This window comes from Anser anser (assembly GCF_964211835.1).
Source record: "Anser anser genome assembly, chromosome: 8".
Lineage (NCBI taxonomy): Eukaryota > Metazoa > Chordata > Aves > Anseriformes > Anatidae > Anser > Anser anser.
Genome location: NC_139728.1, coordinates 10,458,832 through 10,472,570, shown reverse-complemented (window position 1 = coordinate 10,472,570; position 13,739 = coordinate 10,458,832). Strand labels below are relative to the sequence as shown.

The 13,739-nt window shown below is 53.8% G+C and overlaps 1 protein-coding gene and 1 long non-coding RNA gene across 2 annotated transcripts; one reads left to right on the top strand and one right to left on the bottom strand.

The window, feature by feature from the left end:
• Window positions 1–1,700: 1,700 nt before the first annotated feature.
• Window positions 1,701–7,734, bottom strand: LOC310903115 (regulator of G-protein signaling 16-like). The gene is made up of 5 exons (XM_083845771.1): window positions 6,458–7,734; window positions 5,259–5,360; window positions 4,581–4,642; window positions 3,243–3,409; window positions 1,701–2,985 (listed from the first exon to the last, which is right to left on the bottom strand). Exons 1-5 carry the CDS (start codon window positions 6,742–6,744, stop codon window positions 2,785–2,787), a joined length of 819 nt encoding a protein of 272 aa, XP_083701897.1. The 5' UTR covers window positions 6,745–7,734; the 3' UTR covers window positions 1,701–2,784.
• Window positions 6,638–12,703, top strand: LOC310903121. The gene is made up of 2 exons (XR_014587282.1): window positions 6,638–6,701; window positions 7,728–12,703. It is a non-coding gene; the product is annotated as an uncharacterized lncRNA (long non-coding RNA).
• Window positions 12,704–13,739: the final 1,036 nt, after the last annotated feature.

Sequence of the window (13,739 nt, the reverse complement as noted above, 5' to 3'; positions counted from 1 at the left end):
AAATACATACTGGATGAACACATGCAATGACACATCGGTTTGCCCCCACGTGTGCACACAGAGAGCATCTGCACACCAGCATGTGCCACCTGCCCAAATACATGCCTTCACAGGGTCCCCCACGTATGTAGCTGCACAGTGAGAATACAAGTGTGCAAAGACGCCTGGGGCACGGTGCTGCTCAGGGCAATGTCTCTTGAAACCCTCGGAGCAAGCCATGTCTCGGGCACGCTGCTGATTGCTTTCCACGCAGTAAATCCCCACGCAGCCCAGCTCGTGGAAACTCGGCCCCGCAGCAAGTATGGGCCGTGCCTGGGGGCAGCGCCTGCCTTGGCTCCCCACATCTGAAATCTTCCCTTCTGCTTCCAAACTCACTGCCTCCACCCTGGGAAACTTCGGCTGTGGTTTATGGGAGACTTCAGCTCCTGGTTCTCAAGGCGGGTCTGTGGTTTGTTTGTTTTTTTTCCCAAGGCTTTAAAGGTTTTGTTATATTAGCACGGGGTTTTGACAGCAATCGCAGAGGACATGCTGGACGCAAGCAGGGCTTCTCTGGTTTTGTCAATGGAGTTTTCTCTCTGTGAAATTAGAAGAGCTGCAAATGAGATGCTCCAGTGCCAGCTGTAAAGGTCTCAGTGCTACCACCAAGACCAAAATGCAGTCTGGGCCATTTCGGCTCACGGGGCACCAAGAGTGGACACAGCCCCAGATTTCCTCCTAAAGAAATCTCAAAAATATTTTAATTCTTGGCTAAGTATTTTTGTCACCTTTTTTGTTTGGCCAATCTGAATATTTTTGAATGTTAAATCATGTTTAAGTTAATTTCAAGGTGTGCAAGATTTATTTATTTTTTAATTATTTTTTTTAGTCAGACCCTGCAGTTAAAAAGAATGTAATTTTGTTTCTGCCTGATTCAGTGCTGCTTCGGTGCTCTCACTGAGTCATTCTTGCTGGCTAATTTAAATACATCCTGGCTACCTTTCACCTCATTTCTTCCTTCTCAAATAAAAGATAAAATGGGCAGTTTAATCTATCTTCCTCCATTTAGGTGGGTGGCAACTGTAGGGTACAGGTCTGGGAAGAGCTGGTGTATTTTTGCACACCTGGGCTGGTTTTCAGCGGGGGCAGCAGCACCTCCGAGCTACACCGCCCCAAAGCATCCCAGACCTGAGAGGCAGCAAGAGCTGCACCGGGGGTAGGATGGTTTCTGACACTCCCTCTAATGCCAGGTGCTTCCCCCTGGAAAATAATTCACTCGCCGGCGGAATTAATGCTAAATCTAATGTTATTTATGACAGTGAGTCAAAGCATCCTTCACGTGAACCCTCCTGTGCTTAAACGTCAACCGTGTCCTACTGATATTAAATGGATATTGTGAACTGCAGTCCTGAAAACGCACTCAGAAAAGGGTGAGCGATATAAACAGTACTAAACACGTTGGCAATTAATATAATCAGAACTTAACTCTTGCTTACAATCCTTTGGTGAACTGCTCATTTCTCTCCAATGAGCCAAATGCCGAGAGGAAGTTTTACTCTTCTCAAGTTTCCCCCTTGCCTTTCTGTGTTTCTCAGATGGCAAGTTTTAAAGTGACCGTAAACGTGCCTCAAGCCATGCACCGCCAGCAGCTTTCCTTACGTTGTGTGCTTCGTAACCCCCCGCAATCAGAATGCAAAAATAAATTAAAAGCCCACAATCAAACGTGATGTCACAGCATTGTCCTCTTTACAATTTATTTTGTCATGACAATGTTATATTAGTAACAAAAATGGACCTTTGTGCATCATTTACCTCAGTAACACAACGAAGGTGGTTCCAGTTGTAAAAATAAATAATAAATAGCAAAACATCTTAAATGGCCCTGCAAATGCAGCCGGGACCCACCAAGACTCAGAGGTAGAATTGGGAAGAGTCAGAAAAAAACATCCCCAGACTGGTCCTTGGGAGTCCTTGGCTGCAGACCGGTTTGCCAGCCAAAGAAACACCAGACCCGACTGCAAATCAGGGGAAAACCCCATTTTTTCTCTCCCACGTGTTTACAAACTAAGTTTTCAACACTCAAAGTGCCTGTTCTACATCGCTATTCTCTGCCTAGGACAAGCTGCTAGCCCACGTGCTGAGATGCCGGTCACAAAGCTCTATTTAAGGGGAAAAAAATAAAAATAAAAAGGAAACAGCATGAACTGCAAAGCATCCTTTTATGGCCATCAATGGTCCTCCGTGCTCTCAGGAAACCTCAGACCCCGCTAGCAGCCCGCCAGTCGCAGCTCTCCCTGCTGTTATTCGCGTACCTTGCTCCGTGGTCGTGCTACAAAATCCATTTTTCTTTCTTGAGGTTATTATACAGAAGCCGTGGGAGGCATGCTAAGTGTGGCAATATCTAAAATAAATTAATTTACAAGCTCCTCAGAGCAAGCGATGTGCGCATGCTTCGAGCGGTGCTCTTCTCATAAATACATATCGTAATAACAATGCTAAAATAAATAATAACGATAATAAAAAGTTATGCATGTGACCTAAGACCAGGTGCAACCTGCGGGTCAAACAGCTTAAGCGAGGGATAACAACGTCACCGCGAGGCCTGTGCTGTCCCCTGGCCTCGCAACTCGAGGCCCGCCGCTCGCAGGCCCCGCGGGCGGCCCCGGTGGCGGTGGCGGCGGTGGGGTGGAAGGCTTCTCTTCACGGCAGCTTCAGCAGAAGCGCTTGAGGTGCCGGGCACCCTGCCGAAATGGCAGGGCTTCCCCTCCCGGCCTCCCTCCCGAAGGCGGATTCGGGCGCGGGCGCGGGTCAGGTGTGTAAGCGCTTGCTGGTGCCGCGGCTGGCGGCCTGCTTGGTCATGTCCTGGTAGGAGGCGGACTTGAGGAAGCGGGGGTAGGAGTCCTTCTCCATCAGGGTGCGGGTCTTCGCCTGGGCTTCGTTGAAGCAAGCGGAGGTGGCCCCCGAGAGGTTCTTCCTGGTGATCTCCCTGGTTTCGTGGTCGATGTTCACCTGCAGGGAAGGAGAGCCCACAAACGTTAGCTTGGCGTTAACCTCCCTCCCACACTATCTTCTCCAAGCGAGGGTGAAGACACTCCCAAACCCTTATATCCCTTCATTTTGGGGTGCCACATTTGGTTAGAAAGCTCCCGTGAATCAGGGCAAATCTTCCCATTGAGCTGAGAGAGCACTTTACAAACCCACCTGGGATATTTTACCCCTTCCCCTCCTGCTCAGCACCACGTTGCAGAGGCAGGAATGGCTCTCACCTCCCTGGGCGCCTCGCTTTGGACGAACTCCTCGAAGATCCTGTTGGCCTTGGAGGCCAGCTTGGTTTTCGACCGGGTCTTTTTGAAATCCTCACAGGCCAGCCAGAAGTCCAGGTTCTCCTCGCTGAACTCCGTCTTGAGGAAGGTGTGGAAGGCGGTCACCCCGTCTGGACAGAGGAGACAGAAGTGGTGAGTGGGGATGAAGGAGATGAAGGGGACGAAGGAGATGAAGGGGATGAAGGAGATGAAGGGGATGAAGGGGACGAAGGCACTCAGGAGGTAACGGGGCTCCTGGATGCGGCACTGCCTAACCAGCCTCTCCCCGGGAGACCAGGCTGCGGCATCTGCGGGTTTCCTTTCCCTCCAGGCAAATTCCACCCTGTGAGCCTCTGCTAATTGGCCTCGAGACTCCAATAAAATCCTTTCCCACAGACAAGTTTTATTTATCTGACCTTTCTGTAATGAGTCTGCAGAGTGTTTTCTCTACAGCTTCAGAAAAGAGCTAATTCTACCGATGGAGAAATCCACTGAGGTATGAGTACGCCTGCAGGAACCGAGCAGCGATGGCTTTGTTTTTATTTCTCAGCTGAGATTTAGGGGGAACGAGTTGCTGTGGAGCATGGAAGAGTGCCTGCAGCAGGAGAGCCGTGTCTCTATTGCGTTACAAAGCTGCAGATGCTTGCTAACCTTCACAGCGCGTGATAAATGCTGGAAAAAATATGCCTAGCCCCAGACCAGCACTGCAGAAGGGCTATCTGCTGCCATGGAATAACTTTAAGGTAGACCACTGCTTTTGTATTCAGATTTGGTCCCCTTGCTGGGCACCACCAACACCTTACAGGAACCTTGTGCATCACCAGATGTACAGTGAATTTTGGAGGGGAAAATGGATGCGTGCAGTTCAGTAAAGCAGCCGGATGCTTTCTCCCAGCGTAAGAGCCATCCCCAGAGGAACAGGACAGGCAGACAGAGGGCAGCAATGTTTTCCGAGCAAATAAAGCCTGCGTGAAGGTGGCTGTGCCAGCAGCAGGCATGCTGGGGGTGGCTGGGGATGGCACGGTGACCCCGCCAGAAGGTACACACCACCAGCTCACCATGCCCACCCTGCTGCTCCTGGCCCAAGAAGCTGTGAGACAGTGCTCGTGCCCCCCAGAAAGCACCTGGCCAGGAGGAAAGGGTAAAGTCCGGCTGAGTGTCAGCTCTGCCAGGGCAGGGAGGGCACCTGCTGAATTTCTAACATATCTAATTTGAGGACGAGACCAGGTTTCCTCGCACACTGACTCCAGGCATATGTCCTACGCGCCCTCATCAAGGGGAGAAAAGAAAAACCCTACTCACTTTTACTCTTCAGGAGCTGATCGAAGGATTCCCTCCACTCGAGCACCTCTCGTGAGGAGTCTCTGGAAAAGACAAAGGACGTGAGGCTTGCCGTCTTGCCGGAGAAGGACGGGAGCGCTTCGTTAAAGCAGTTCATGATGAGACAGTGCAAGAAGGGAGGCAGCGGCACCCGGTGGGACACCACAGCGAGACCCCAGTATCCATTACCTGTGGGCCCTCTTTCCTTTTTCTTTTTCCCTTTCTTTTGCCTTCCCCGATGGCTCCCCAGACCTCAGCTCCATAGCGCAGCTGTGGCCAGGCAATCTTTAGAGGATGCTCAGAGGAGCCCTTTTTCCTGGTGCCAGCCCAGCAGAGCTTCTCAGCACGAAGGCGCCTTGCCTCCAGCAGCAAGATTTAGTGTTTTGTTTCCAGTGCTGTCCGCATTCCCCGGGGGACCCAGGCACTGGTTTGAGAAACCAGTGCCTGTGGGAGCCTCTGGCTTTTCCTGCTTGATGCTGAGTCCCCGCTCCGCCTAATGGCAGAGCATCAGCCCCCAGTCTGGCTTTATAACTGGTGGAGCTGGGACACGATCCGCCCCGCTGCCTGCCGGGGTGGGACCGCGGGGACGAGCGGCGCTGCATCCTCCCAGCTGCACAGATGGGCAGAGCATCCCCCAGGAGAGCCCCCAGCTTGCCTTACCTCTGCCTGGAGCCCAGCTGCAGCTTGCCGGCCGCCCCGATCCGGTGTGCCAGCTCTGGTTTGTGGAGCAGGATCCCCAGGCGGCTCTTGAGTTCCTTGGCTCTGGCAGGGAGGAAGGGGAGAGGTGAGAATGTGGGGACGTGGGACCGCCACCACCGTCCCCTCTCGCTCCTTCACCTCCTTTCTCGCCTTCTGCCGTGTGCAATAAAACAATCCCCAAATTGCTTTTTCCTCTCCCCGGCAACCAGGCTCAGCAGCGCGTTAAGCCAGGGGAAGGCGTCCTCCTGCTCGCCTCCCAGGTAGCGCCAGGTGCGTGCATGGGGCAGAGCTGCAGCCCTGGTGGCCCCCCCGGCTCCGCAGCCCCCTCAGGAGCATTAACCAACAAACCCGGCTCCTTCTCCGCCCTCCCAGCCACGCAACGCTGCTCTCAGCACACTGGGAAAACGACAGCGGTCGCTTTCATCTCGGCAGAGGGGGAGCATCTCCTGCTGTGCTGCTGCTGCAGCTGCTCCCCTGTTTTGGGGGAGCTGCCATGCTGTGGAGGTGGTGGTGGCACCGTCCATCTACCCCACGCCTTCAAGAGCCAGAGAGAGTGGTGGCAGCACAGCTGCTGTGCCACCTCGGAGCCAGCCACATCCCTGCCGGGCATCTCTGCGGCAATAGGGCGGGAGCTGCTGCTTCCCCGGCTCCTCTCCCTTGGGTGCCCCCGAGGCAGCGCACAGCCCCGCTGCTATTTGTGTGCTGCAGCTCCTGCAGGCATCCCAAGGCACCCAGACAAAAATAAGCATTTAAATGTCAAGGCAGCGGCGTGGGGCTTCGTAGCCATGTTAGGCAGGATGTCACCGAGCACTGACAAAAATAGCGCCGCTGCCAACCTGGAGCGAGCTCTGCGAAGACGGAGGCAGCAAAACAAACCTCGTGCGTCTGCACACAGCGACACGGGGCAGCCCTGCCCAGCCTCCATCCCCTCTGCACGTTTTAGCTTCTGCGTCCCCTCCAGGGGAGCCTCACAGCTGCGGCCACAGCACATCACGCTGCTTTCCCTGGCTGCGTGTTTCTCGGCAGGCTGCACCCAGCTTTCTATCAAAACACCACCACAGCCACAACAGTGGAGGCTGGCCCCGCTGTTCCGACGTTAGGATCATCTTTTCCAGCTAATCCTCTGCTTCCCAGCCCTGCGGCATGGCAAAGCCCCTTACCTTTCCAGGCAAGTGATGGGAAGCGCGGCAACCCCTCGGCACATGCTGAGAGCTGGGCACCGAGGCATCCAGCAGCTCATCAGCTCCTTGGGGCAGCACCTGCGCTGCTGCTGCCGTGTGCTGGAGAAGCGGCGAGGAGCTGTGTTTATATGGGGTGGGAGGGCTGGGAGGGTACCCAGCACCACGCCGGCCTCCAGCCAACCAAAAGCTGCTCCGGCAGCCAGCGCAGAAGATAACGGCTTGGGTAGGTGCTCGGGGAGGGGGGCGGGAGGCTCGTCCTTGAGCATCGCAGTCAGAACTGCTTCCTCGATAAGAGGAAAAAACAGGCTCGCTTCCACCGACGTGCGGAGCCTGCTGAGTAACCGCGGGCACGCAGCCGGGGACGGCGAAGGGGGGGACAAGGCAATTAGTCAGCGCAATCCCAACAGCTGGTGACTTCAAACCCTCCGCGCCGCGTGGCCAAGGCTGGCATCGCCATAGCAGGAGGGTCCCCCGGGGCTGGCGGCGGGGACGAGGGCCCTGGCACGCTCTGCAGACCCCGCTGCAGCTCCCCAGGCACCCCGCTGCGGCCGAGGTGCTGCGAGCAGAGCAGAGGGGAGCGATGTTCCTGCCACGTCTGCAGCTGGATAAACGGGGGCTGACATTTGCTGGTGTGTCGTGGTCATAAATATTCTGCTGGGGCTGCGGTGGGAGAAGGGGAGGGGGAGCACCTCAGTGAAAGACTGAGTAAAGTGTGGGGAAACACCTGATAAAGGGGCATCCTACCTAGAACCAGAGGTGGAAAGAGTAGAAAGAGACTAAAAGCAGGAGAGGGGATGGAAACAACGGAAACTCCTCATCCCTTTCCTTCCTCCCCGCTCATCCCTGGCTATCACCAGCCCAGGTGATAAAGCCTTTTTAAACCTAAAGGAAAAGATTCAACCAAAGGCTGCATCTTGGCACCAAGGTTGCTCAGCCAGAGGATGCACAAAGCTGTAGGAAATTGCGCCCAGGCAATGGGGCCGCGGGATCGGGCTGTTCCAGCAGAGTCCTCCCCGTCAAGGCCAGGTTTTTTCACTCTCTCAGTTTTTTCACTCTCCCCTTCAAGGGGTGAGGGAGGTTTGAGGATGGGCAGCTCTCCAGCATAGGATGTAGTCATTGCAATATTTTCTAATGCAGAGCTCTTCGTTCGGGTTATGCAATCGCCTCTGAGCCCAGCTACGTATGTGTACTCAGATGTCTTTATTCTGCTCTGTATCTAATTTAATTACGTGCTTCCTGTCTCATTTAGCTTAGCGGCCTCCCGCGGCTCCAGCCCGGTGTCTGCGTTATCAGCCCTTGTTTTGGAACACCAAAACCCGGCTGTGTCGCAACGCCCGGGCCGTGCTCCCTTCCCGTACGCGTGCTGCAGCACCGCCGGCACGAAGCCCACCGCCCGCCCATGGACCAGCCCAGCCCCTCGCATCGCCAGCACCGTCCTCGTGGGGTTTGGTCTCTCCAGGGAGGTCCTGGCAGCCCCAGCTGGGTGCACTGGGGCCCTGGGTGCTTGGGAGAAGGTGGGATGCGCAGGTGCTGGAGGCTCCGGCAATGGGAGAGCCGCGTCCGCAGCCCTGGAGCTTGCAGGGATGGAGCTGCTGGCCTCACAGGTGGAAGCAAAGCACAAAAGCTTGTCACCTCTGTCGTTTCTGGGTTAGGGATGCAAAAAGAGGAAAATAAAGTCTTTATCCCCAGCACCACGTAAAAAGGGCCCCCAAAGCCCCGTGAAGCTCTGCGAGCTGCTGCGGGGATTTCTGGTGCCCTCATTTCAGGGCAGCAGGAGTTAGAGTTTGGGGAGGAAACGCTCACGGGAGGAGCAGGAGCCCAGCTGCCTTTTGGTGGGGGCTGTACCGAGCTCAGCTCTGATTTTAAAAGCCTCTCTCCACCCCCATTTACCTGCAGAGATTTTTTCCAGAAAAGACACGAAAGAAGGAAGAGGAGCCACGGTAAATTGGGAGCAGATCTTGGGCGTGGGAAAAGAGGGAGCAGAGGGGGACAGAGGCAGAAGAGAAACTGCAAATTTATACAGGGTGATGGGATAAAGGGGAGGATGCAGCAAGGGATGGGAAGGGAGGCAGGGGAGCAGGAGAGGAAGAGCGTGCATCCCTCGCCCCCCGACAGCGAGCCCCTGCCCCCGGGGCGTTGGATGGATTCCCGGCAAGAGAGCACGCTACCCTCGCATGGAGCACCAGAGGAAATAGCTGCTCTGGAAATCTGTAGCAGTGCGGAAAGAGATTATTGAAATTAAAAATAATAATAATAAATTAGAATTACAAATGAGGTTTTCAAGGGGCAGCTGTTACCCACTCTGCTCACACGCTCGCTTTCTGAAGCGCCAGAGCACATCTGTGCAGGGAGAGGTATCTGACAGCAGGTATTTTTAATTTTCTCTTTCCGTTCCCAGCACCTGCTCTTTAAAGCCACTGAAGAGCAAGGAAAAAAAAAAAAGGCAATAGCTAAATATATCCTGAGAGGAGAGACAGAGCAGCACTAATGGCAGATTCTCCCCTTGGATGCATGCAAATTGTTTTGGCTCAGAGACAGGCTTAGAGGGAAAGAAGCTGCAGATAAAAAGGAAAAACAATAAAAGAAGAGAATTAGGGCAAAAAAAAAAAGGGGGGGGTGGGATAGGAAGAAGACAGAGGGACTGATAAATTTCACTGCAGTGACTCCCAGAGAAAAACAAGCTCATTTAGGTTTCTTTTTTAGATGAAGAAGCAATCCTGCGGGGGCCGTGTAACAAACGCTCACCTTCGGCAGGGAGCAGGGCACCAGGGCCGGGTCCCTGCCTGCTCCCACTTGCCAGACCTCGGGGATGCTCTGCGTGCCCCCAGTGCTTCCCACGTAAGCCTTTCCTCGGGGGGAAAGGGTTCCCCTGGCTCCAGACCTGCTGAACCTCTTCTCGCTCACCCCTCCCCAGTTTATCCCCCAGGACCGCTCATACTGGGAGCTCCCTTTTTGGGGAGCGCCTGCTCTGCATCCTTTCCCTCGGGCAGGAGCTTTTTTTTCGTGCTTGGCAACGAGGCAGAGCAACCTGGAGCACAGCGGGACGCGTCCCCCGGCCCCTCTCTGCGGGCAGGGAGAGCAGCGTTTGGTTTTCCTTCCTCCCTCGAGCGAGGCTGAACACACAGCGACCGACCGCTGCGGTGCGAGCCCTTTCTGTCTGGGAAGGGCCTGCAGATGGACGGATGCTTTCTGCAGGGATCCGGATCGGGGCAGCAGGCAATTTGTCTGCTGCTTACGCCTCCCATCCGCGCTGCCTTCCTCCCGGAGCCGAGGGATCCGTCACCGCTCTCCAGGCTGCCTTCTCCCTGGAGCTCCTTCATCCTTTCCCTCAGCAGTTGTTTTAGGAGGCAACCCTCCGTCCCCGGGTACAACCCATGCCCAGTTCCCTCCCCGCGAAGGAACGAGAGCTCGACCCTCAGCTTTCCCGGACACACAGGCACAAGGCGGGTGCTTCCCAGGCTGTTTATTTCGCGTCCTCGCGGTCTCTATACAATGAAGGTGAGCGACACTTTACAACGCGGTGACGTGACTCGGGGGGTGTCATCGCCGGTCCGGCAGCTGATGTGGCTGAGGAGCTTCTCCAGCCTCGTTAGGGGAAGGCGAGCCTAGCAAACGAGCAGCTAATGAGGAAGGGAAGGCGAAGGGAAGCCGAGCCCATGCCCTCCCCGAGGGAAGGAATCAGACTGAACCACCTGCGCGTCCTGCCCAAACTGCTCCTGTTATCTTGCGGCACCAGCAGCACCCAGACACCGCGGAGGCAGCTACAGCATCAGGACTTTAAATGATTTTTAAATAATTAAAATAAAAACGTGGCACAGGGAACATCTTCCAAGAGCTGGTCTTTTACCCAGGTACCTGGTGGCCCAGTTCTGACTTCACCCCGTGCGCTAACTCCCTCCTACCTCTCTTCTAAGCCACCCACGATCACGTTTCTCAAGGAACAAAAACATCTTGAACCGCACCTTACTCAGGACCAATTATCAGATCGGGCCCTCGAGGCCCCTTCCTGCCATCCCACAGGAGATGGAGGTGCCAGAGAGCTTGGAGAAGCATCTGAGCTCTGTGTGTCTCATTCGTTTTGCTTGTAGAGGAAGGGGATGCGAGGTTGTGCGAGGATGAGATACATCAGTCGCGGAGTTTAAAGAAGGGGCATCCACCCCAGGGCGTGCGTGTACCCTGCTCTTTCATCACCAGTATCCCACAGAGGGCTGCATAAACACCCCAAAAAGCCTCCTCCCCCCCAGTCCTTTTTAGCTGGTGGCTGTGGGCATCCACAGAGCAACGTGAAGACATTTCTCTTAGGACACCACCATTATCCATGCCGCAGACTCAGAGCCGAGCCGCTCCCGACTGTCGTGCTGTAGGTCCAGGCACCACAGGGCTGCAGGGCCGTGCTGTACCTCCAGACACAGGAGCTGCTCCCTCCGTCAGGCCAGGCTAAGAACAGCCCGGAGCGGAGCAGCGAGGAGGTCCTGCCCTCCAGCACCAGCCTGGGTACTGCTGGCCAGCTGGAGCTGCAAACTGGGAGCCGTGGGGCCACTGGGGACAAGTGATTGACACCGTGCCTGGTCCCCTGCCTCCCTGGTATGCCAGGTCCCTCCAGAAGCAGGCACTGCCTTTGCTCCTGTGCCTTTTTGCCAGAAATGTTCTGTTTTTTTTCAGTACTAAGCTCACCCCCTTCTGCCACCTCCCTCCCATGCACTCAGCTCCCTGAACTCCACTTGAGTTTACCGGAGCATCAAATCCCAGATGCAGCCTTCCAGTAAAACCAAGAGGAGGCACAGAGCAAAACGACTGACTTCACTAAGCAAATACAAGGCGCACACCTTTATTTACTCTATTTTTTTTTAATCAGGAAGCTAAAAGGAAGCACAGCTGCGACCCTGCCGAGGCAGCTCCGACTCCGTGCCCGAGCGCGCAGCGCGGAGCACAGCTGCCGTCTCACCTAGCCAGCCCCTGCCGCAAGCACAGCACGTGGAGCACGAATGGAGGACAAAGACACGACACTGGGGCCAAGCCGAGCCTCTGCAAAGCCCAAGGGGTGCACGGTAGAGAAAAGCACTCTCTGGTCTGGCAACGACACTGACGTTAATTCCAGCTCTGTGATAAAACGCGTCAGTGCCAGAGAAAACACAGTACCAAGGAACAAGACAACTGCAGCAGCCCCAGGAAGGAAAGATGGTGCATAAATTAGGTGAAAGCATTTTCTCCTCATATAATGGGCAAGGAATAGCTACTAGGAGCAACAGTAGGAGGTATGTAGGAGGGAGATGGCAAGACAAGAGTCTGGAGAAGGAAAAGGAAAAGCAAAAGAAGGACGGACAGACGCCTGGGGACAGAGGGCATGCACCCAGGAGGGCAGGGCAGGCTGTGAGAGACCAGGGCTCAAGCAGTGCTGGTGGAGGGGAAGGCTGGCATGGACAGGAGTGCTTCAGGGAGGTGAAGATGAGGAAGAGGAGGGACGTCCCACATGGACAGGACTGAGAAGGAGAGAGGGGTTTGGAGGGAGAAGGAGGAGGCCCACGGTGGGGGAGAGTTTGCAGGGACAAGCAAGAGGCACTCCAGGACTGGCATGAGGTATGCTTTGCTATTGCTCTGAATGCTGTAAACATTTTGGTTTTGTGTCTATCAGTGAACATTCAGTTCAGTTTGATACATGTGCTCTTATGGGTAATTGGAAGCCTAGCAGAATTTTACATCTCCTATTACTAGTCAAACTTACACAAGAGGCAAACACAACACCGCTAAAATCTCATTTTATGTCATTTATGCCTAATTCTCCTATTTTAACATGCACATCTACGTCTCAGAATAGCTTCTCTAGTAGGAGACACTAAGAATCGTATACATGAATTCACATGCACTCTCAGCCACCCACACCCACGTACACACACACCCCTCCTTCCCTCCTGTGCTCAGACCAGCAGGACTTTGCCCCTCACGCTTTCCCAGCGTGGAGGGCAGGGACCCATCGGTACATTAACAAGTACAGTGAAACGATGGAAATAATCCCAAACCTGGCCAAAGCAGGAGAAGGAAACTCAAAGCAGATTTGGGTTCCGCATCTGCTTCTGGACTTAACGACGCCTGAAGTTTATGGAGTAGGGAAAAGCAATTTGTAAAATTCTTCTTCCCTTTTGCTGTCAAAGGACTTAAGAGCTGGCTGGATACACGCCAGCAAAAACACAGAATAAAAAGAGCTGAGTGAAACGTTTTTTTTTTCCTCTCTTCATACGATGGCAATCTCTGACATTACTTGAAGTGGGAGCACGTTTTTGGAGGTGTGTGCTTGTGGAGATGGAAAATGGGGTTTGTAAGTTCTGAATATCCCTTTCACATCAGTAAGAGATGAATCAAAGATAGGATATTTGTCCTCGATGGGGATTAGTCATCACTCAGTGCTTTCCGAAGCTTTGGCTCTGTCATTATTTCCTTCATCAGTCCCTGGTTTAAGAGGAAGAGATATAAGTTGCCTATTTTAATTCACTTCAGCCTGACATTTGACATAAAAGAAGCAACTGGTGCCAATTTCTTATTAAAATAATAATAATAAATTACTTTAAATAACTAGGCTGCTTTCCTGCAAGAGAGACAAACTGTAAGAGCAGAAACAAAAATAACCGTGATAGATTCATGTGCTTCAGACAACACCTTTGCTCCACTGTATGCTCTAGGACATTTCCTGTCAAGGATATTATCTGGCACCAATTTAAGGGGCAAAACACTCATCCTACACCAGCCGGCAGGAATACAGTTCCTGTCACAGCAGTGCCACTTCTGAATGTGCCCGCTCAAAGCAATTCCCCAGACAGATGGAGGAAAGAGAGGAGCTTGGTTTTTACAGAGTTTTTGGCTACTTTGAAGTTTTTTGATGAATTCTGGCACAAACTAAAAGGATGCCAACGCCGACTCTGGAGGAGCCTGTCGGGAGATGTTACCTACTGAGCTTTCTGGAGTCACACTCTGAGCAGGACCAGCCTTTGTAGCCATCAGGGAAGCCTGGGAATTGCCCTCACTTCTGATTTTCTTTTCCTTGTCCTCATTCCTAGACAAAAACATCTCGTTCTGCTGTTTCCTCATCTCCTGGTCGTCCCTGTGACCCTCTCAGCAACGGGTGCCTGCAGGGCGTGTGCTGAAAAGCCTCCGCTGGGATGTGGCAGCTGGCACTAGAGGTCAGCATCATCCAAGCCCACTCAGAAGATGTGCCAGTAGCTTTAAGAGAAACACCCTAGGGCAGTTAAGACGGCCATCTTCCTCCTCT